The 21532-nt window shown below is 44.3% G+C and overlaps 2 protein-coding genes, 1 long non-coding RNA gene and 1 other non-coding gene across 6 annotated transcripts; 2 read left to right on the forward strand and 2 right to left on the reverse strand.

The window, feature by feature from the left end:
* Positions 1-744: 744 nt before the first annotated feature.
* On the forward strand, positions 745-5364 carry LOC120703879 (26S proteasome regulatory subunit 10B homolog A-like). The gene is made up of 10 exons (XM_039988080.1): positions 745-997; positions 2074-2193; positions 2396-2532; positions 3023-3184; positions 3300-3386; positions 3467-3551; positions 3941-4080; positions 4559-4750; positions 4844-4942; positions 5038-5364. Exons 1-10 carry the CDS (start codon positions 898-900, stop codon positions 5110-5112), a joined length of 1197 nt encoding a protein of 398 aa, XP_039844014.1. The 5' UTR covers positions 745-897; the 3' UTR covers positions 5113-5364.
* LOC120703878 (C2 and GRAM domain-containing protein At1g03370-like) lies at positions 5348-16992 on the forward strand. Of its 3 annotated transcripts, XM_039988078.1 has the most exons (10): positions 5348-6230; positions 6627-7988; positions 8211-8399; positions 8530-8801; positions 8878-8994; positions 9238-9497; positions 9764-9929; positions 10007-10279; positions 10497-10689; positions 16705-16992. In XM_039988078.1, the coding sequence occupies exons 1-10, from the start codon at positions 5381-5383 to the stop codon at positions 16713-16715; spliced, it is 3693 nt and encodes a 1230-aa protein (XP_039844012.1). In that variant the 5' UTR covers positions 5348-5380; the 3' UTR covers positions 16716-16992. The 3 variants fall into 3 exon arrangements, with proteins under 3 accessions (XP_039844012.1, XP_039844011.1, XP_039844013.1); XM_039988077.1 differs by lacking the exon at positions 16705-16992 and having other exon boundaries at positions 10497-10888; XM_039988079.1 differs by lacking the exons at positions 9764-9929; positions 10007-10279; positions 10497-10689; positions 16705-16992 and having other exon boundaries at positions 9238-9501.
* Positions 10839-13336, reverse strand: LOC120703880. The gene is made up of 4 exons (XR_005687297.1): positions 12931-13336; positions 11429-12822; positions 11255-11324; positions 10839-11178 (listed from the first exon to the last, which is right to left on the reverse strand). It is a non-coding gene; the product is annotated as an uncharacterized LOC120703880 (long non-coding RNA).
* Positions 16993-21247: 4255 nt separating the features above from the next.
* TRNAL-AAG lies at positions 21248-21328 on the reverse strand. The gene has a single exon. It is a non-coding gene; the product is annotated as a tRNA-Leu (tRNA).
* Positions 21329-21532: the final 204 nt, after the last annotated feature.

Consider the following 21532-nt stretch of genomic DNA (forward strand, 5'->3'; position numbering starts at 1 on the left):
TTTTTTTTTGGAAACGTAAAGGGCGTGATTTTTCGTGGCACATGAATACATGATGGGAAAAGTGTCACAGGTAACATGAAGAGCAACGAGCAGTACCCAGTACGGGCGAGCTGGTAAGGTTTTGGTGAGCACGTGCATGTGAGGTTTGAGTCGTGGCCTCGATCTCGTGGGTTCGTCACTTCATCTTCTATTTTTTTTTAGAAAAAATACATGAGCTCGTCTTTCGGAAAGCTTTTTCGTTCAATTACTAAGCAATAGGAGGCCCAAAGTGATGCTACGGACAGTAGCAACTTGCAGGAGGCCCAAAAGACCTCACCACATACATAGAGTCTAGGCCAGCGTAATCCTTTGCAGCCCAGTTACAGTTGGGCTAGACTCCGATTTATGCAAAACATCTGGAATTCCGATTCACGAACAAATCAACCCAAAATTCTATTCGAATTCTAAAATGGAAAACCACTGGAAATATATCTGTTTATGTATTTCCATGTACTCCCTCTGTCCAAAAAAACCAAATCATTCTAAAAATTCTAAGATAAATTAACACTAATAAACATATCTATCACTATTTATTATTCACATTTGACACTAATTGATTCCTACGTACCCACATACTTTTTAAAGAGAATAAGTAACTTATTTTTTAAATAAATTTTAAATTCTAAAATAACTTGTTTTTTTTTTACGGAGGGAGCAGCTCTCGAGTCTCGAAATATCGCGCGGACCAAAAAAACCCCAAACGGCCAAACCCCTCTGCTCACGCTCACGGCCCGGCTCCGCCTGCTCCGCGCGACTCGGGTTCGTCTCCGCTCTTCTTCTTCTTGCGAGAGAAGCAAAGCCAAGCGGCGCCGCCGCCACCGCCGCCGAGGGTAGGTCGCCGGAGGGGGTTGGAGGAGGATGGCCGAGGGCGGGGAGGACGCGCGCCGCCGCGCCGCAGTCGCCGAGTACCGCAAGAAGCTCCTCAGCTGCCGGGAGCTCGAGGCGCGGGCCAAAACAGGTAACGCGCCGCCGCCGCCGCCGCCGCCTCGTCTTCCGCCCGTCTCCCCGTGCGTGTATGCCCCGGCCAGTCTGCGGGGCTGGATTCCGCTGCTCGCGAGTGGCGATCGCGATCTGGTTTTTTGTGGTGGTAAGGCGGTAGGGGTAGGGTTTTGGTCGGCTCAATTCGGGTTCGGGGGAGGCCCGGCGGTAGCCTGATTGGGCTTTGCTTTGGGTAGGTTGCCGCTTAGGGTTTTTTTGGAGGCGCGAAATTGCTTGCCAAGGATGTGATGTTCGGCGGCCGTGTAGAGTGAGGTTTGGGTGAAGTTTGGTCGTTAAACAACTACAAGTTGGGGGCATTTGGGTGCAAGTGGTCGGTGATTGCTCGATAGGTTTGCTCTTTTCAGTTAGCAGGTGATGTTACTGCCAGAAACAAAATTGGCTGGGTTTGCATTTTGTGATGGCCCTGATCTGCTGAAGATATGTCTGTAGTCTATAGCCTATTTGGAGCAATTTTTTCTTTCGTAAGTGAGTTTGCATTCAGAAAGCAAGACTTGTTAGTTCCAGTGATTGAGATTCTAGGTAGTCACTCTCCCTTTCATGCAAGAGTCCTAGGTTTGTGTTGTTTTGTGCCAAGCAGCTCAGATTGGTTATTTGGTTCTATCGTGCTTTATCATTTAGTAATCTGAGAGAAGCTCCATTGCACAATTTGGCTACTAAATTAGTTTTGGATGATGTTTATGACTTGTGGGCCCATGAAGTGTGTATCAAAAATACTACTATGTTTTATCTTATGCAAAGGTTAATGCCAGCCTTCTTCTAGTTTATTTTTTTTAACTTGAAAGTGTGGTGCCGTACTGCTGTTGAGGTGGTTGAGTTGTGTTTGTTTTTATCTTTTCCTGATCATGTTCCATCAATGGATGGTTTTTCTTGTCGTTACACTCTTTACGCCTTTATATCTTTTATATGTGGTATGGTAGTTCAATGTGACATGTTATAATAAGAAAGATGTGATAGAATACATTTTCTTACTGATAGCATAGACTTCTACTTTAGTTATCTTGACTTTTTTTTATGACATTGTGTATTTGGATGCAGGGAGGGAGAACCAAAAAAATGCAAAGAAAGACTTGGAAAAAACTGAAGAGGATCTCAAAGCATTGCAAAGTGTGGGCCAAATTATTGGTGAGGTCCTTCGACCTTTGGACAAGGAACGATGTAAGTGAAGAAATGTTTTTGATGTTCGAGCAGAATATTTTTTGTAGGAATAATTAAAGAATCTGGATTATATACCTGACCTTCAGCTATATTTCATTACAATGCACTTTTTTCACTCGTGCTAAAGACTTTTTCTTGCTTCTCAACTGAATAATAATGCATCGAGTTTTATCAAAGCAACTGAAACATGTCTTTCTTGAAGTTATCGGGAAGGCCAGCAGTGGACCACGCTATGTTGTCGCCTGCCGAAGTAAAGTTGACAAAGAAAAGTTGATTGCTGGTACAAGAGTTGTTCTTGACATGACAACGCTTACTATCATGCGCACTTTGCCACGCGAGGTATATATTTAGGTTCTTTGCTTATGTTTTTGTTTGATTACTTAAGGATGGAGGAGGTCACTATTGATAAGATCTAGGAATCTGCCAATGTTGAAGACTATGGGCCACCAATGGCGCATAGGACCTCACAGCGAGGGGCGCAGTAGCAGCCAAAAAAAAAGTGGTACCCAACGGAAATGGACAGTGTAGCGAATAGGTGTCCATGGGCAATCGATTTTGCTAACTCCTGCTAAAGTTTGTTGGCTGGCAGTGATGGATTTGTGGAGGGTGGCACTGGGTTGACTGGGTGCAGAGAGAAAGTGAGGAGGAATTTTGGAAAGTTACACTGTGGCTGTGTGCTTTGTGAGACCAGAGGAAGGGTTAGGCTGGATGGGCTATCATCATAGAAGCCCAAACACAACCTTGTCGACCTGTATTTCTGGTGGTTATGATTTGGACATTATTAATCCTTGACGCAAATACGCAATATCATTCTTTTCCTGCTTCTCAGGTTGACCCTGTGGTTTACAACATGCTACACGAAGATCCTGGCAATGTTAGTTACTCATCTGTAGGTGGCTTGTCGGATCAAATAAGGGAACTCAGAGAATCCATTGAGTTACCGCTTATGAATCCGGAACTGTTTCTCCGTGTAGGGATTAAGCCTCCAAAGGTAAATTCAAGAAATAAATATGCTTTGAAGTGCAATATCATGCAGTTATCTCAAATTGATGACAGTGCATTCACATAATCCTGGGCTGTATTAAATTTTACTTTCCTCATTCAAGGGTGTGCTACTCTATGGTCCACCTGGAACTGGGAAGACACTCCTAGCTAGAGCCATTGCTAGCAACATCGATGCTAACTTTTTGAAGGTCTGGAACTCTATTTTTGCTAGTAAAATATCACATATATAAAGCATATGTTTTTTCACTGATGTGCACCTTTTAAACAGATAGTTTCAAGTGCTATCATTGACAAATATATTGGTGAAAGTGCACGCTTGATTCGTGAAATGTTCAACTATGCACGTGAGCATCACTGCATCAGGTAAGCTTTGTTTCATTCTGTTTATCTGTATATACCTGCCATCCTGATTCTTTCATTTATTTTGGGAAATATGTCAATAGCATAGCTTTCTGTCCTTTGACTCCATGAGTATGATTTAACTGTGAACTAGATAGCCTGTTCATTCAAAGGTGGACTTTGAAGAAATAAACTACTGTTTACAAAGCATCTATAGCTCTAGATGTACATTATCCAAGAATAAACTGAGAAACAGCCTTTTTCATTTTAGTTACTATATACAAACCTATTTGCTTGGAAAAAAGAAATAGGCGCACCTGTGGATGCATTTGTCTATCTTTGCACATAATCAGTCTAGATACAATTGCCTCTAAAATGTTTTCTTTGGTTCAATCTTGTACCTAGCCATGCATCATTTTCATGGATGAAATCGATGCCATTGGTGGCCGAAGATTTAGCGAGGGCACAAGTGCTGATCGTGAGGTTCAGAGGACATTGATGGAGCTTTTAAATCAGCTAGATGGATTTGATGAGCTTGGGAAGGTATTCTTTTCAGAAGTTTTTTTTTTGGGTCAATCGTCTGCTTATTTTTCATGTGGAAGTGTATTCATCTCTTAGAACCAGTCCTATGGTGACATGTTTTTTTTTGGATTCATTCATTTTAGTGCTGAATTTTAGCTGTTAGTCTTGTTCTTTGTGTTAGGGGTCCATAATTCACTTGCATTGTTGCAAAAGTAATTCACATTTTGTGATGTTTTGCAATGAACATAGCTGTGCAGAAATCTTGGTAATTTGTTCTTTGTTGCCTAGACGGTGAGCATATTGGGGAGTTGATAACATATTAAACTCAGTTGCAAAGTTATAATTTGGTGCAAGACAGCAAGAGACTTTATCGCGAACATGATGATGCACCCCTTGACAAATTTGAGATTATATCGATTGTCCCTGACTGTTATTATTGTGCTGTCTGTGTGCAATGACTTCTTGAACTGTATGACAAGAATGCTCTTGCTTAATATAGGTGAAAATGATCATGGCAACAAACAGACCTGACGTTTTGGATCCTGCGCTCCTTCGGCCTGGGCGATTGGACAGGAAGATCGAGATCCCACTCCCGAACGAGCAGGGGAGGATGGAGGTCCTCAAGATTCACGCAGCTGGCATCGCCAAGCATGGCGAAATCGACTACGAAGCTGTTGTGAAACTGGCTGAGGTGAACCAATCTTACCTAAGTCTATCATTCCTATAACACACTAACATGCTTGGCATCATCTCCTGGATCCTAACTCCTGCGGTTCTGTGCCAGGGTTTCAATGGCGCTGATCTGCGCAATGTCTGCACAGAAGCTGGCATGGCTGCCATTCGAGCAGAGCGCGACTATGTTATTCAGGAGGACTTCGTGAAGGTGCGCTTCCACCACCTCTCTCTACATCTACCTCACCACAATCGAGCTTGCTTGGTGCTCACCGTGCCTCCCTTTCCATGTAATAACGATTTCAGGCAGTGCGCAAGCTGAACGAGGCCAAGAAGCTCGAGTCCAGCGCGCACTACAGCGCCGACTTCGGCAAGGAGTGAAGGGGGACGACCTGATCCAGAGACCTTCTGATTTTAGTGGAAACCCTGTTAGGCCATCTCGGGCGGGAGAGCTCTCATCCTGACGCTATCGGTGGCGAGCAAACAAGTTACTCTTCGTTTATTTATTAGTTCCATCAAATAGATTTCAGGATGGATGTAGGCCATGTAGCTGCAAGCAGGTCGGTGTAGTGTAAACTTCGAATTCACCCTGAAACTGATCTGATCACGTTGAGGATGTGCATCTTGCTTGCTTCTCTCGGTTTCTCCTATGTTTGGCACGTGGGACCCACTTGCCAGTGGCGTAAGGCGTTTGATTGGAACCTGGTTCCCCATCCATTCTCCTTCTCCCAGGAGGTCTCGTGTCTATATTTGGAAAGCTGAACCTGAAGCAGCCCATGCGGCACGGAGCCCAATCCCATCTTCTCCCACCGATCCGACGGCCAGCGAGCACCCATCCTCGCGCGCACGAATTTTGACGGCGCGGCAACGGCTCAGAACAAAACCGGCGAGCGCTCGGCCGCGGGGAAACTCCCCTCCTCTCCCGCCGCTCCCGCCACCAATTCCAAACCAGCCAGAAAACCACCGGCCAAGAAATTTCGTTTCCTTTTTTTCCAACGGATTTCTCGTGTGCTCGCATCGACGAGGGCGAGGATTCCGCTTTGATGGTCGTGGCTGTCGCCGCCGCCGGGATCTCGCGATGACGAAGCCGTCGAGGAGTGCGTCGACGCTGTCGGAGGCGGCGGCGGAGAACGCGCGGCGGGTGGCGCCGATGAAGCTGCTCGTGCGCGTGGTAGAGGCCAGGGGCCTCCCCGGCGTGCACCTCAACGGCTCCAGCGACCCCTTCGTGAAGCTCAAGCTGGGCAAGCGCCGCGCCAAGACGGCCGTGGTCAAGCGCAGCCTCGCCCCCGCCTGGGACGAGGAGTTCAGCTTCCTCGTCGGCGACGTCGCCGAGGAGCTCGTCGTGTCCGTGCTCAACGAGGACAAGTACTTCAGCAACGACCTGCTGGGCCTCGTCCGGCTGCCGCTCTCCAAGGTCATGGAGACCGACGACCTCTCCCTCGGCACCCAGTGGTACCAGCTCCAGCCCAAGAGCAAGAAGTCCAAGAAGAAATGCCGCGGTATCATCGCAGTTGCGCGGTTTTTCAACCTCCTTTTCTTGCTCTTCCCTTCTTTTTTTTTCGCCGCACCCCAAATGCAAACCCATTGATGTTTGTTTCAAAACGACAATGCAAATTCATGCGAATAGTTTTTAACATTGTCATTGAGTTTGCTTGCAGAATAATAATTGAGTATATTTGCTTGAACAGTCATGAGCAAGATGCATGAAAATGTTCAGGAATGTAGAGCACAGGAAGCAATTACTGCAATTACTAGCTGTTTTTTTAACTGTTTTATTTAGAACAATACATTCTGCTAGCCATTGGGTTATGCTTTTTATGGAATTTTTTTTTTGTTACCGCCTCGGTTTAGTATCAGCGGTAATTTCAAGATCATGTTATTCTGTTTTGTTGCAGGAGAGGTTTGCCTACACATATCATTGTCTACAAGAACCCATGTATCTGACGAATCACAGAGTGTTCCACATCCTGCTTCAGATGACTTAGCGTCCAGCTCAGACAGTCCCAGTGAGCACAAAGTTGCAACATTATCGGCAACAAGTAGCTACATCGACCTATCAGTCGTTTCCAGCATCGACCGGACATCTCATAGCAGCTTCGAACGATTGCCATATAGCATACCGGAGCTACCAGTCCGGAGCAGCACGGAACAAGCAGCCCCTGAACCTGTACCAGCTGCAGATACTGATACAATTGCAAACCCATCATCAGTGGTAGAGGTCTTGTCCCGCTATTTCTTTGGGAAACCTGTCGAAGCTCCTGTGCATTCGACCACATCAGAAACTGAGTCCATTGAGCAGTTCCAAGAGCCAAAGGTGAACTCATCAGAAGTTCGTGAAAACCCTGAGAAGAGCACAACATCTGAGTCAAGTCTTGATGAACTACTGAAGATCATGGAGTCAAAAGATCAAGGCACTGAAATGCCAGCGAACTTGCCTGGTGGTGTACTGGTTGACGAATCTTATGTTGCTGCACCAACCGAGTTGAATTCCCTCTTGTTTTCACCGAATTTAGATTTTTGGCCAGCAGTATCAGAGCTTCAAGGAACAAGTGGGTTTCAGATTGAGCCATGGAAGCTTGACAGTAATGATACTTGTGTGCAAAGAACATTAAGTTACACAAAAGCTGCAAGCAAGTTGGTTAAAGCTTGTAAAGCCACAGAAGAGCAGAAGTACTTGAAAGCATCTGGAAATTCTTTTGCAGTGTTCTCTGTTGTTAGCACTCCTGATGTTCCCTGCGGAAATTGTTTCAAGGTAGAGATACTGTACTGTATTACACCAGGCCCCCTGCTACCTTCTGAAGAACAAACATCGCATCTTACTGTAAGCTGGAGGGTGAACTTTGTTCAGAGCACGATGATAAAAGGAATGATTGAGAATGGTGCAAAACAAGGCATGACCGAAGGTTTTACACAGTTTTCTGAAGTACTGTCCCAGAAGCTTAAAGTAGCTGAGCTTGATGATGCTAAGTCAAACAAAGAAAAGATTTTAGCTTCATTACATGCACAAAAGGAAACAGGCTGGAGGTTAATTGTCCGCTTTCTCGGGAACTTTACATTTATATTCTCCGTTGCCATTGCACTATATGTTATAGCTCACCTTCATTTATCCAAGCCCGATGTGATGCATGGGCTTGAGTACTTTGGTCTTGACCTTCCAGATTCAATTGGTGAGGTTGTAGTTTGTGCAGTTTTGATTCTTCAGGGACAGAACATTGTCAAAGTAATACGGCGCTTTTTAAGTGCATGGAAGCAAAGAGGTAACTATCTCAATTCAGTATCATTCCCCTACTATGAAATCCTTGTACACAAAAGTATATTTATGAATAAGGGTTTGCTGTCGTGAAAAGAGCAAATGCACTGTTCTGAAAAGGATGTCATGCGTACGCCCTATGATCCCCACATAGCCACTTCTGTTCTACATACTTGTTTCGATCTTGTCTTGTAATTTCACTTGGGTTAAACATTATGACTCTTTCCAGTATTAGGTAGTGATCATGGGGTCAAAGCTCATGGTGATGGCTGGTTGCTGACTGTTGCGCTTATCGAAGGCACTGGCATAACAGCTACTGGTTCATCTGATCTTTTTGATCTCTATGTTATTTTTACATGCAATGCAAAGAGGAAAACAAGCTCAATTAAATTTCAGACATCAGAGCCAAAATGGAATGGTTAGTTTCTTTCCCCTTCCCTTGTGTTTCTTTACTCTGAATGGTGGGTAGCTGAAATTCAAATTTTCTAGAACAACTAGAACTGATATTTTCTATCGTTTATTGACTGATTTGATATTTACCTTTCTAGAGGTATTCGAATTTGATGCTATGGATGATCCTCCGTCAAGGATGGATATTGCTATATATGATTCAAGCGGACAGTGTGTCATTGGTCACACGGAAGTGAACTTTCTGAAAAACAATTTGTCAGATTTAACTGACATATGGCTTCCTCTTGATGGAAAGTGTGATCAAGCAAGTAAACCTAAATTGCATTTGAGAATATTTTTGAACAACTCAAGGGGGACTGAAGTTGTCATGAATTACCTAGCAAAAATGGGGAAGGAAGTTGGTAAAAAGGTAAGCTGAGCAAATTTTATGTGAGATGATAATCGGTCTATTCAGTTGTTACAGTGATTTAGATCATACTATGCAGATAAATTTGCGGTCAACCCAAACAAATGCAGCATTCCGGAAGCTATTTGCTCTCCCTCCAGAAGAGTTTCTCATCGACGATTTCACCTGCCATCTAAAACGGAAGATGCCACTTCAGGTGTGGTTTTCTTCTTGTTACTTGTCTTTTTATTTGAAATTGAACCTCCAAGTGTCCCAACTCTCAAGTGGTTTCTCATGTGTAGAATGTTTCATTGAATCTTGTGATAGACTGTACCATTGCAAATAAGTGCTGTAGTTTTGAACTGGTTGATGGTTCATTTGACTTTTGCCATTGTCTATTTCCCATTTCTTGAGGCCAATATTTTTTTTTAAAAAAATTAAACTGTTATTTTTTTTACAGGGACGCCTCTTTTTCTCTCCAAGAATAATTGGATTTTATTCAAACATATTCGGACACAAAACCAAGTTTTTCTTTTTGTGGGAAGACGTTGATGACATCCAGGTTATCCCTGCAACACTGTCGATTGGTAGCCCATCATTGATGATCATCCTCCGAAAGGATAGAGGTTTAGAAGCAAAACATGGTTCCAAGGGAACAGATCATCAAGGAAGACTCAAATTCCATTTCCAATCCTTTGTTTCGTTCAACGATGCTTACAGGTAGCTTCCATTTGTTCTCTTTTTAAATGCTTCTACTGTCAGACGCATTGTGCCTAAAGAAATTTAAAATGGCAAGTTGATCTTCATGGACTATTGTTGAATGTTAAAACCTAACTACCTCGTATTCTAAATATTCTTTATACTAATCATAGAACCAGTAGTCAGGCTCTTAATCTGAATTATAGTTTTCCCACTAGCACCACTTATCAAAGTAGTCTGCTACTTATCTAATGAATAAATCACATCAATAAACCTAAATCTCACAGAATAATCACGGCGATATGGAAAATGCGAGCACTTGGTCCAGAACAGAAGGGGGAGGTGATTGAAAAAGATGAACCAAAAGAACATCAGCCTGAAGAAGGCGGAACCTTGTTCACCCATGCAGATGTCAAAATGTCTGAAATATTGTCGTCAGTTCTTTCTGTTGACGTGAGTGTCACTTTTGCCTTCAAAGTGGTGTTGCAAAACACAATCTGGAGCTTCCCTATAAAGATCTGCATTTGCAGGTTGAGTCCTTGATGGAGATGTTTTCAGGAGGTCCCCTGGAACACAAAGTGATGCAAAAGGCTGGTTGTATAGACTACTCTGCAACAGAATGGGAACTTGTAGGCTGCAATATACAACAGCGGCAAACGAGCTACAAATTCGACAAAAGTTTATCACGCTATGGAGGTGAAGCAACCACGACCCAGCAGAAGTATAGCCTGGTGAACCGAGATGGCTGGGCTGTTGAAGAGGTGATGACCCTCCAAGGTGTACTACTTGGAGATTACTTCAATGTAAGATTCTGATTCTCCATGCATCATATACAATATTTTCTTTAGGAGTTTTTCTTTATTTCACTTTAACATATGATTTCTTTTAGAGTTTCTGACTCTTCGAATTGAAAAAAAAACTTAGTTAACATTAATAGTGTGAACTAGAAAATCAACATTGTGTTATTTTCCTCCCAATGTTTTTCCTGAATTTTTATATGAAATCATGGCAACTATGCAGCTCCAGCTGAAGTACCATATGACGAATGTACCATCGAAAACAAACACCTGCAATGTGCAGGTTTTGTTGGGGATTGCATGGTTAAAGAGTACCAAGCAACAAAAGAAGGTCACGAAGAATATCATTTCCAATTCCTCGAATAGATTGAAGGAACTCTTTGCAGAAGTGGAGAAGGAGCTTACATCAAGAAATGGTAGCCTTCTTAATGCAGTAACTGGTCCCAGTATTGCTTAAACTAGAAACAACACGCGGCATTGCCGCGCTAAAGCCATTGTCTACCTTTGGTTTTGACGCATATGTGTAAATATTCTGTGGTTTTGAATTTGTAAAAAACAAATGTACTGATCTGCAAGCATCATAATTGCATTGAACCACCAGAATTCTAAATGTTACATGGTTTTATAAGGATCCTGGCTTTACATAGGGGCCAAAAGATTGTTGTTTCAGATGTACTGGGCAAAAGATTGATGTTTGCCACTGCACGAACAGCATGTTGTTACCAAAGATTTGTGTACCACATTAGCAAAATACAAGGGTCATATTATCAGCTTGTGGAGAGCAAAATATCATTCTTCAATGTTCTTTCCATTTGTAGTTCACAAAAGGTAACTGGATAGTAGTAAACCAAATATTTTGATGCCAAATGTGTTTCCATCTCCTCCACTCCTTCGTTCCTTGATATCTGATTCATATGGAAAAAAGTAATTAATACACACACAATTGAAGGGAAATAGTAGATTATTAATACTGCAATTTACCATTAACAGTTAGGTATTTTTTTTGCCTTTTGGTGTCCTGTTTTTCACCGTGTTCATCATCTCGATTGCCCTAGCAACATAGTATGAAGACATTGATGGAACCAAGTTAATTATATAAAAACTGTCAAAGGTGTAATAATTTAGATAGTGACCCATGGACTAATAAATAGTTACCTGTTGGTAATAATGGCTCTTGTCCCAAGCGCTGTAGGTAAAAGGTAACAGTTAAAATCATGCAAATAGAATATGTGCATATGCATGAGTGTGCATTTCAGTTGTGATCTTACATTACTTAGTGAAACATGCAGTTGTAGGCAATAATGTACAAATAAAATGCTATAGTTTCCATGATATTCTATCAATCTAAGATACAGAGCAGAGATGATGTTATAGCACTACATTTTCAATGAGCTGCATATCGGGTTACCCAAAGATACGCCTGTCCTTGTCCTTCTCTCTTTTAGAATTTCCATTTAACTACAACTACAAGCATTAGGTAGCTAAGTATGTGTAGCATAAGTTCCCTTGAAAATTATTAAGTGTAGCATAGTTTACCCGTATGGTGTTGATAGAATTTGTGGATATAAACAATTCAAAAGCTTACACTACGACAATATTACAAATAAATGGATTATAGGTTAAACCTGATGTACTTTCTAGACTGGCTTTTTCACATTCAGAAGGATATAAACTGACAGGTTAGAATCCTATTTTCAGTCTTTTCCTGCTAGAAATGAGAACATTAGGAAAATTTGGAAGCCTAAAAAGACTATATACTGAGCACTTAATTTTCCAAAGCAACATAGATGGGAAGCTCTTCAATCACCAATACACTCAAGAACACTACGAATTTGATGAGCACGGAGAGATTTTGGTGCCGTAAAGATGCAGCTTTTCTGTTTATCTTGCTCGCTTAATTATAAAGTGAAATTCATGGGACTGATAGGTCAAACTAATGGCCATATGGATCATTGACAATCAGGACATGTGGTGCATGTGAGGTTATGTGTTGTTTATCTGAACTCCAGGAAATGGCTCAATGACTAAACTGCAGTAAAAAAACTTAGAATATGGGAAGAAATGAAATGCTAACATAACTTCAAGTACAGCTGAATCAAATTTAAAAAGATAACATTTCACAGTTAACAAATCACCATGCATAGTCACTACAATAGTAGGCACTGACACTTATGGACATTAACTGTTGTCCACACTTACAAGGCAAACAATGCCCAAACAATTAACTTTATTAAATTCAACAAGTCATGTTATATTGATCCATGATATAAATTTTAACAATTTGCAGACAGAAGAGGATCATGAAGAAAGTTATTTAGGTCAGAAGATGGCAACTGTTCTTGAAGTTATTTTTGCTTTGTCCTACCTAAATTTTAACTAATGCCAATGCCATTAAACTGATCCTAAGTGAATGTAAGGGGCAGCAAGATTCTGGAGGTGGTGGTGGCGGTGGAGGAGATGCTCCTCTGGCCGCGGCCGCCGTGCCCGGCTGACCTCGCGCCGCCCACTGGGGGAAAGCGAGGGGCCTCCGATTGGTGACGGCGCTGATCCTGAAGGGGGGGGGGGTCGTTAAAAACTTAATATCAGCAGGTGACTCCAATGTCAATCAAAGATAGTGCACTAATGTTTCTTCAGTCTGTGCTAACGGAGGTGGTTACCATGCTGCATGGGATCAGGGATGCATATTTAACAGGAAGCTGAAGTCAGCAGTTTTGTTACTTCAGTAGGCATTTCCTCGAGTGGTTGGTGGGCGGCTGAGCGTCATCTATTTTTCCACCAGTAGATGGTGCATTGAAGGGGCTTCAGGGTGTCGGGATGAGTACTGGTGGCGAGCAAGAGAGGCAACCAGGTTGAGCTCGGCCGGGTGGAGGGCTAGAGGGGTCGGGGTGTTTGGGCTCGACATGGGAGAAGGAGGGAGGTGTGCGGTGGAGTGGAGGTGGGCACTGACCGACCGGTAGTCGTAGGCGCAGGGGCTGGCCGGCGTCGAGCAATTGGCGAGGGAGAAAGGCTCGTACGAAGTGCACGTGTTGGAGGAGCACGCGATGGGCGCCTATGACTTGGAGGCCGGGGTATATCCGGTGCAATCACCGAACTGGTGAAAGCACCGTGAAAGCAAACTAAAAAGATTTTCAAAAAATTCTGAAAAAAATCATGAATGTACATCTCGGTCTACCCCATCTACATATAAAATTTTATGATCAAATTCATCTTACTCTAACAGTTACAAAAAAGACAAATTTGGACTGCATTTGAACGTTAATGATTGTCAGAAAATTTGTCTTTTTTGTAACTGCAAGTGTAAGATGAATTTGATCGTGGAAATTTATATGTAGATGGGGTAGACCGAGATGTACATTCATGATTTTTTTCAGAATTTTTTGAAGACCTTTTTAGTTTGCTTTCACGGTGCTTTCACCAGTTCGGTGATTGCACCGGATATGCCTCCCTTGGAGGCAGCGGGCCGGAACTTGCGAGACGGTGATTGCGCCGCGGCACTTGACCAGGTGGTGGGGGAGTTCGATGTCACGGGCGGTGGCGAATCTCGAGGTGGCGGCAGAGCTACAGGTCGCGGGCGGCGGCAGAGCTCAAGATCCGGGCTGCACGGGAGCCCATCCTCCGGCGGTGCGCATGGAGACCCAGGCAGGGGCAAGCGAACGGCGGCGCGGAGGAGCCGAGTAGGCGGGGCGTGAGGCCGGCCGCGTGGTCTAGCAGGGCCGTGGCATGGATAGCGGGGTGGCAGAGGAGCGCGGAGGGAACGGGCGGAGCGGCCGGCTCGGAGGGCGCAGGGCCGCGGCATGGACACCGGGGTGGCAGAGGAGCGCGGAGGGAAGGGGCGGAGCGGCCGATTCGGAGCGCGGCGGTGCGTTTGAGGAGCAGGGGCGCCGCCGTCGCCTGTTACTCGGCACGATAAAAACGTAGAATTTTCTAGACGATCTTCGAAACGCTGTTTGTAGGACGGAATATGAGACGCTCGATCCAGATCGGACGATTTTGAAAAGCCTTATGTCGTGGCACAACCAGAGCCCGTTTTATTGGCCGTGAATCGTAGGTAGAGACTAGAAACACAAGCGCGGCTTTGCCGCGCACACCATGAAGCTGGCCAGTTCTGGCTTGCGAATTATGATTCATTTCCAGATGGATTAGCAGTGTAATGTACTATTCTTTACTTAAATATAAGCAAATTCACGGTTGTTGACAACAGATGGTAAGTTGGAACAGTAATTGTTTATTTATTGTATTCATCTTTAGAACGTCAGTACACATCTTTTGAATACGTTTTGTGATTTACATGCTTTGGGTTTCATGAGGAGAAACAGCTCCATGGACGTGTATGAATATGAATGACTTCTCATGAGCAAAACTATGTAATTCATACTGATTTATTTCTGATATATTTTTTCCAATAAAATGTACAACCAGCTTCAAGATAGGATCTCATTATGACAGTGGTTAGATTTCCTATTTGTACCTTAAAAGATTGGACGTTCTCGCTTAATATGAAAACATTGCTGAACAGTGAACATGTAAATCGTGCATATTTCAAGTGCTCTTCACGAAACCATCCATGATTCTATTAGGTTAAAACACGCCATGATGTGTTCCGTGGCGTGTACTTGTGTCTAGTGTGTGTGTTTGTGTCGCTAGGGTAATTGGTTCTCGAGCGTGAGCTCGTCTTGTCGCGCTGTGCGTGCGTGCCGTGCTGGTGTTGCGTGCGGGGCGTGGCGCGTTCTGGATTGGGGGTCACGTGCGGTAGGCTTGCTCCGCTGTGATCGGGTCGAGTCGTAGGTAGTTGGAGGAGTGGTGTGCATGGCGTGCGATTCTGGGGGGAGGCCGCGACGTCCGGCGAGCGTGTGGGTCATGGCGTCGTCGAGCGGGTCCTGCAGATCGTGGCACGAATGTTGGGCATGGAGAGACGGCTCCACGAGGACCCGGCCTACAAGTAGCCCTTGCGCTCCTCATTTGTAAGCTGCCGAGTCCGTTTTATCAATAAAAGGGCCAAGATACAGGTGCTATTGGCTTCACGGTGTTCGTCGCCGATAAATCCTATTGTTCATCTTCTACCTCCATTGCCGGCGAGGGAGCGAGCTAGGGCCACGTGTTCACGGGTGTTTCCAACAAATTCATATTAGTCTGTGTTTAATACTTATTAATTGGTGTTCAAATAATTAGTCTTGGCACATACGCAGTATTGCGCGTCCTGCTGGAGCCGAGGTGGATTAATTTGAGGTGCCTGGCCGCGCCGAGGTGGATTAATTTGGGGCCTGGAAGTAGAGTCAGGTCCTGTTCTAAAAAAATTTCTATAGTAACGTCACATCGAATGTTCGAACATATACATGGAGCATTAAATACAGTTAAAAAATAACTAATTACATAGTCTAACTAATTATCACGAGATGAATCTTTTAAATCTAATTAGTCCATAATTAAATATTATTTGTCAAGTAATAATAAAATGTGTTACAGTACCAAAATCAACAGCCTTTAACCAACTAAATAGGACCTCAAGGTTGCTGAGACATTGACCTAGCTGCAGCCCAGGGCGGCATGTTTTTTTTTTGATCAACAGGACGGCATGTTGGGTATGGGAGAAGCGAAAGGAAGGGTGTCCTCTCCTCCAGCCCTGGCAGCTAGAGCTAGCGGAGGCGGCTGGTTCGGAGGCGTACTTCAGACGAAGGCCTGTTTAGTTCCCTTCAAAATTCCAAAATTTTACAATATTCCCCATCACATCGAATGTTTCAACGCATGCATGAAGTATTAAATGTAACTAAATAAAATAACTAATTACACAGTTAAATTGTAATTTGCGAGACGAATCTTTTGAGCCTAGTTAACCCATGACGGGACAATAATTATCAAATACAAACGAAAGTGCTACAGTGTTTTACACCCAAATCTTTACGCAACTAAACAAGGCCGAAGTTGAGGAGTCACGCGAGGTCTCTGGAAGGGCAACAGAGCTGACACAACAGAGATGACAGAGGAATGCAATGGACAGTGGGAGATGCGTTGCTGGTGGATCCAACGGCAATACGAAAGAGGCGACGTGGACAAATGAGGCGCCAGAGAGTATGGTGCAGGTTTCGTTCGTTAGAAATGTTATCAATAGTATCATATGAAAGGTATTAAAAAATTCACATCATAGCAATTCCAGGGAGTGTCACAAAATTTAATTATCATGCAGGTAAAAATTGATGTATGGCGCAAAGGTAATCATACAATTACAATGCCTTGCAGTCAACTCAGTTAATTAGTAGTAATGACAACTTTCCCTATACAAACCAAATGAAAACGAATCTGGTTTGAATTCTGCACGATGTAGAGAGTGAACCTTATTTCATTGATCTCTGAAACCTTTACTCTTGTGCATGAATGATATTGATTCTGTTCAAATGAATGATACATATTTTTTTTCTTTGGACAACAACTTTCAGGTGGAAGCTAACACCTGCACACGCCAAAAGTAGATTGAACATTCCATCAACCAAATTTTTTATGATGAACCCAGCAGAGTTCAGGGGTTGCCGTGATCTCTTCCTGTTCACGTGTGTCCTGCTTCAGCGCTTTTGCATTGCCAGTAGATTCTTACAGAGATGGGTGCTAAAAGTTCTTCAATGTAAATAGATTGTTTCAGGAACGCTTCATAGGAAGTGGTGCAGAGTTGTATGCCAGCTGACATACTACACGCAACACGCATGGTATAGTTAAAGAAGCTAATTCCATTCCTTGATGTATCATTTAAAACAGGAAAAGCAGGGTGTCAGTACCCTGCAGCTGGGGTAACCACTGCTACTGTGTCAAGACTTGCGTAGTTATCCGTAACTACGCCCTAAGAAGCTGAGCAGCCAGACCCTTGGGGTCCGACTCCATCTCACCGGACCAACGGTCCCGGACCCGCTTCCCACTCGGGGACGGGTCCGGTGTCACCACGTGTCCCAGAGGTGAAAATGCTCAGCACCTGTGACCGTGGACCTCGACCCCTGCAGGTGGGTCCGGGACCTCCACGTGCCTATCCGGGCCCCCGTGAGCTCTCGGCTTAGCTAGCTGCTCGGGAGGGGTCCGGAGCCGCCACGTGTCACGCAGACACGGGCGCGGGCGTAAGCCTTCCGCTGGAAGCTCCCTCACCCACCCGCATTAAAGGCGAGTGGTTGAGGCAGGCTCTGCTGCCTCTGGGTACGGGGCAGCTTTTGTCAGTCCACACTGTGGATCGCCAGTTACTGAGGCGGCTCGTCAGTTACCAAAACAAGCATTAAAGACTCAGCGCCGCGCACATGGGCGACGAGTCATGATGACCAGCTACTGACTGAAGCAACAGTGCACGCTGCTACAGTGACTGAGTCAGTAGTTCGGCGCTTCATCATGACCTCGACGCGCGGCTGCAGAGGCTAGACTCTACTCTGACAGGACAGCTCAAGACCATCCCTGGTCAGAAGCTACGCACGGAAGCCGACGACAAGATCTCCGGATCTGAGGCATTGAAGGCCAAAGTGTAGTTTATAATACATCGCCGGGTCCACATGTCGGGGGCCAGCTCAGTGTACGTGCTCCCCTTGGACATATAAAAGGGAGAGCACGCCCGCTAGAATACAAGCACGCTAGAGCACACTCAGACACATGCTGGACTCAGCTCCAGGCTGACCCAGACTCAAGCAATGCAACACACAGTGGACGTAGGGTATTACGCTCCGACGGCCCGAACCACTCTAACTGGCTGTGTTCATCGTGTTCTTGAGCGAGATCGAACTAGTCGCTAGCTAACCCCCTTGTACTCACCCTCTGGACTTAGGCGGGTGCATTCCGCTACCCGGCTGTGATTTGCCACACCACGACACAGGGAATATGTAAGACCACATTTCGAGTACACTTTGCCCTTTCTTTCTGTGCTGCGCTTGGCAAGAAATGTGAGAAGGCCTTTCTTTCTGTGGGCCAGCGAACGCTAGACCAGTTGGTCGAGCACTGTGCTTGGCACCTTGCCGGTTAGAGTTTGAACCCCCACGGGGGTGGAGGTGGCGCAGTTTATCTGCGTGTTGAAAAAAAATCCCCTTGCTTGTCTATGTCCAAAGCATAGTTGGGTTTGTCCTTTCTCACGGGTACCAGATCACTATGTACAGGTGGGGCAGGGATTCGGGGGTTTTCTTGACATGTGTGAGAATGTCTTCTTTTGAGTACAATGCCATGGGGGTGGTCTTCCCCCGCAGGTCAAGTTTTTTTTCTTTCTTTCTGTGCATTTTTCTTGATTCCTTGCATATGTGCCACTTAGCAGGAAATGTGAGTTTTTGGACAAAAATGCATGAGTTTTGAAGGAATATATGGTCGTGGAGTTCAACAGAATTTTTACACATGACATTTCAGTTCATGTGCGTTTTGATGGGCTACCGTAGTTTCTTAGAAAAAGAGTTCAGCTAATGTAAGACTGTACCAAAACCAATACACTTTTGTGACTCATAAGCCATGGGCAATTTGGTTCTTGCTCTTGCCTCTAGTAATTAATCGACAAAGCTTCTGCCATACTATTTTTCAAAAAAAGGAGTTAGTATTTAAGTCAAGACATAAAAAAGGGATCATTTCATGGATTTTGAAAATATTTTTCAATCCAAAAGAAATCACTGGAAGTTCCCCAATAGAACTCCAACCATATAAATCTATCATAAAAACACATTGTTCCAAGGAATTCTTCGAAATAGGAATTTTTCTTGAAACTGCCTCATGGACATGGAAAAGGATATTTATGTTTAAATTGGATTGTTGCTTATTTGTACATTGAAAATATAGTTGGTTTGATCTTTACTTGCCAAGTTTTGTAGGATGTGTTCCTTTTTGAGAACGAATTGTGGGGTATGTCATATACTGAGGACATTATATTATCTAAAAGTGTAACATACTGCAGTGTAGTAATAACAGGCATGTGAATTGCTAACGTTAGCACATAATTTTGCATTGCCATTTACTCCATGTTGAAAACAATTGTGGAGTTTATTCATATTACTGGATTCATCATGTCAATGTAGTTGTCCATAAAGATATAAAAAAATGTACTTCTTCTATCCCATAATATAGCTTAGGTTTTTCCCTAATCAAACATTTAAAACTTTGACACGAATAACAAAAAATCGTAAATATTGACAAGATAAAGATGATATTAGTTGATCATGATGGAACCAACTACCATAACAATTAACATGTAACCTTTTTTATTTTCAATTAATTATTTTTGGAGATATTTTTGGTCAAATATGAAAACATTTGACTTTGACAAATTCTAAACATAGCTATATTTTGGGATGGTGGGAGTAGCTTTTATAGCTTTTATAGGTTTTCGTGTTAGGATACATCAACATGTGTATGCTAGCTTCTAGCGCTGAAAGTAAAGTAGAACTTTATGTGCAGCTCAGGAAAATCCAGGAAGCATTTCTAGATTATTATTCATCCTAACCAAACAAACTTGAAGGCATTATCATTTGTTCCTAATTTCTATGTGTTCCATGACCACTTTTGTTTTCTCATTCGTGTGATTCTCGGTTATTCTTCTCCGAATAGGGGATAGAAGGTCGTGAACTTCAAAATTGGCTTTACGACACCGCACCCTTTGCCTTCTCAGCCAAATTGTGAATTTAGCAACTTGAAAATAAATCCAAGTCACACATTTTCCACAACACACTAAATTTTCGGCCAAAAACATGTTGGCTTTGCGGAGCCCAAATATAAACTGACCCCAAAATAGTGGCTCCAGTTCATCTTCAGCAGCTGTGGCCTGGTCATGCATGATCCACAAGAATTATGCACGATAAAAATAGTCGCTTTGACCTTTATATAGGCTTATTCATCCGTACATCACTCTCTTTAATCCCCCTCGATCTCCATTTCGTTACTACTACAACCTCCTATATCCCATAGAGATAATTTAGTAGACCTAGTAGGCTAACTCCATACATTGCTTGATTGATTTCGATACGTACAGGGTAAATCTTATGTGATGTGCCTCTTCTTGTTTGATTGCTTTATGTAGAGTGTTGACTCCATTTTAATTTGCGCCAGTTCTTGGCTTGCTCGGATTTTTTTTCCCCCCAAAAGGAATCGGTTGATCAAGATCGTCGGCGCTCGCGTGTTGGGTCGACCATGGGGGATCATCTGCAGGCGCACAGGCCGGCGTCGATCGAGAAGATCGCGTTGCCGGATAAGAAGAAGGCCCTGTTCCACGCCGGCGCGCCGTCGCCGGGGCACCACCACCACGGCGGCGGCGGCTGCGCCTCCTCCACCTCCTCGCACGAGGCTCCCGCCGCGAGCATCACCACGCCGCGGACGGCCGCCGCGAAGCAGCTCCACCTGGCGGGGAGCCCCCGCGCGTGCCTCTGCTCGCCGACCGTGCACGCGGGCTCGTTCCGGTGCCGGCTCCACCGCGGCATCGGCGGCGGCGGCGGCTCCGGCTCCGTGGTCTCCGGCCTCCACGAGATGAGCAAGAAGCCCGGCGGCGTATGACGACGATGCGGCGCGGGCGGCGACGACGGCGGGGGTCGTGCCCGCAAACGCAGACACGGCACGAGGCGGGCAAGAACTCAGACCCGCGGCCTCGTACGTGCATGGGCCAGCTATTTTAGCTTGCCTTTTCGTCCACATTTCCTTTTTTTCCCCGTTGTGTACAGGGGAATTGGCGAGACATTTTTTTCGCTTCTGCGCCTCATTCCTTGTAACGACTTTGCACACACACATACACACACACGCGTGTTAATATTGTCAGCCTATATAAGTGTATATGCTATTAAAAAATTCGAGGTACATGTTCTTGGGGATTATATTTCAGAACAAGTAATGAGGAAAACTAATCGAAACAGCACAGGATGGCAGTATGAAAAAAAAGGCAGCATTATAAACTAGGCAAACTTATCGATATGAAGCGGGTTTCTCTGCGTGGGTCTGCACAGTTGACAAAAAATAAGCCTGAATTAACCCCAGTTGAAAAAGGGAGAAAAAAGCTCAAACTGTTGAGAGTGGGATTTGAACCCACGCCCTTTCGGACCAGAACCTTAATCTGGCGCCTTAGACCAACTCGGCCATCTCAACTGTTGACAAGTTATGCCGGAGTCATTTTATTAAAGAGAGGAACATCCACCCAGCAATTGGCATTTCGGCTTACCAAAAAGACGGGGAAACTACCATGTTACAAAGGTTATCGACTCCTCGACTCCTTAGAGCAGCTTCAATGAAAAAAAATGGTAATACAATTACTCGTGCACTTTTCAACCGGCTGACTAGTAATTTGCAGGC

This window comes from Panicum virgatum, chromosome 4K, assembly GCF_016808335.1.
Source record: "Panicum virgatum strain AP13 chromosome 4K, P.virgatum_v5, whole genome shotgun sequence".
NCBI classification, from domain to species: domain Eukaryota; kingdom Viridiplantae; phylum Streptophyta; class Magnoliopsida; order Poales; family Poaceae; genus Panicum; species Panicum virgatum.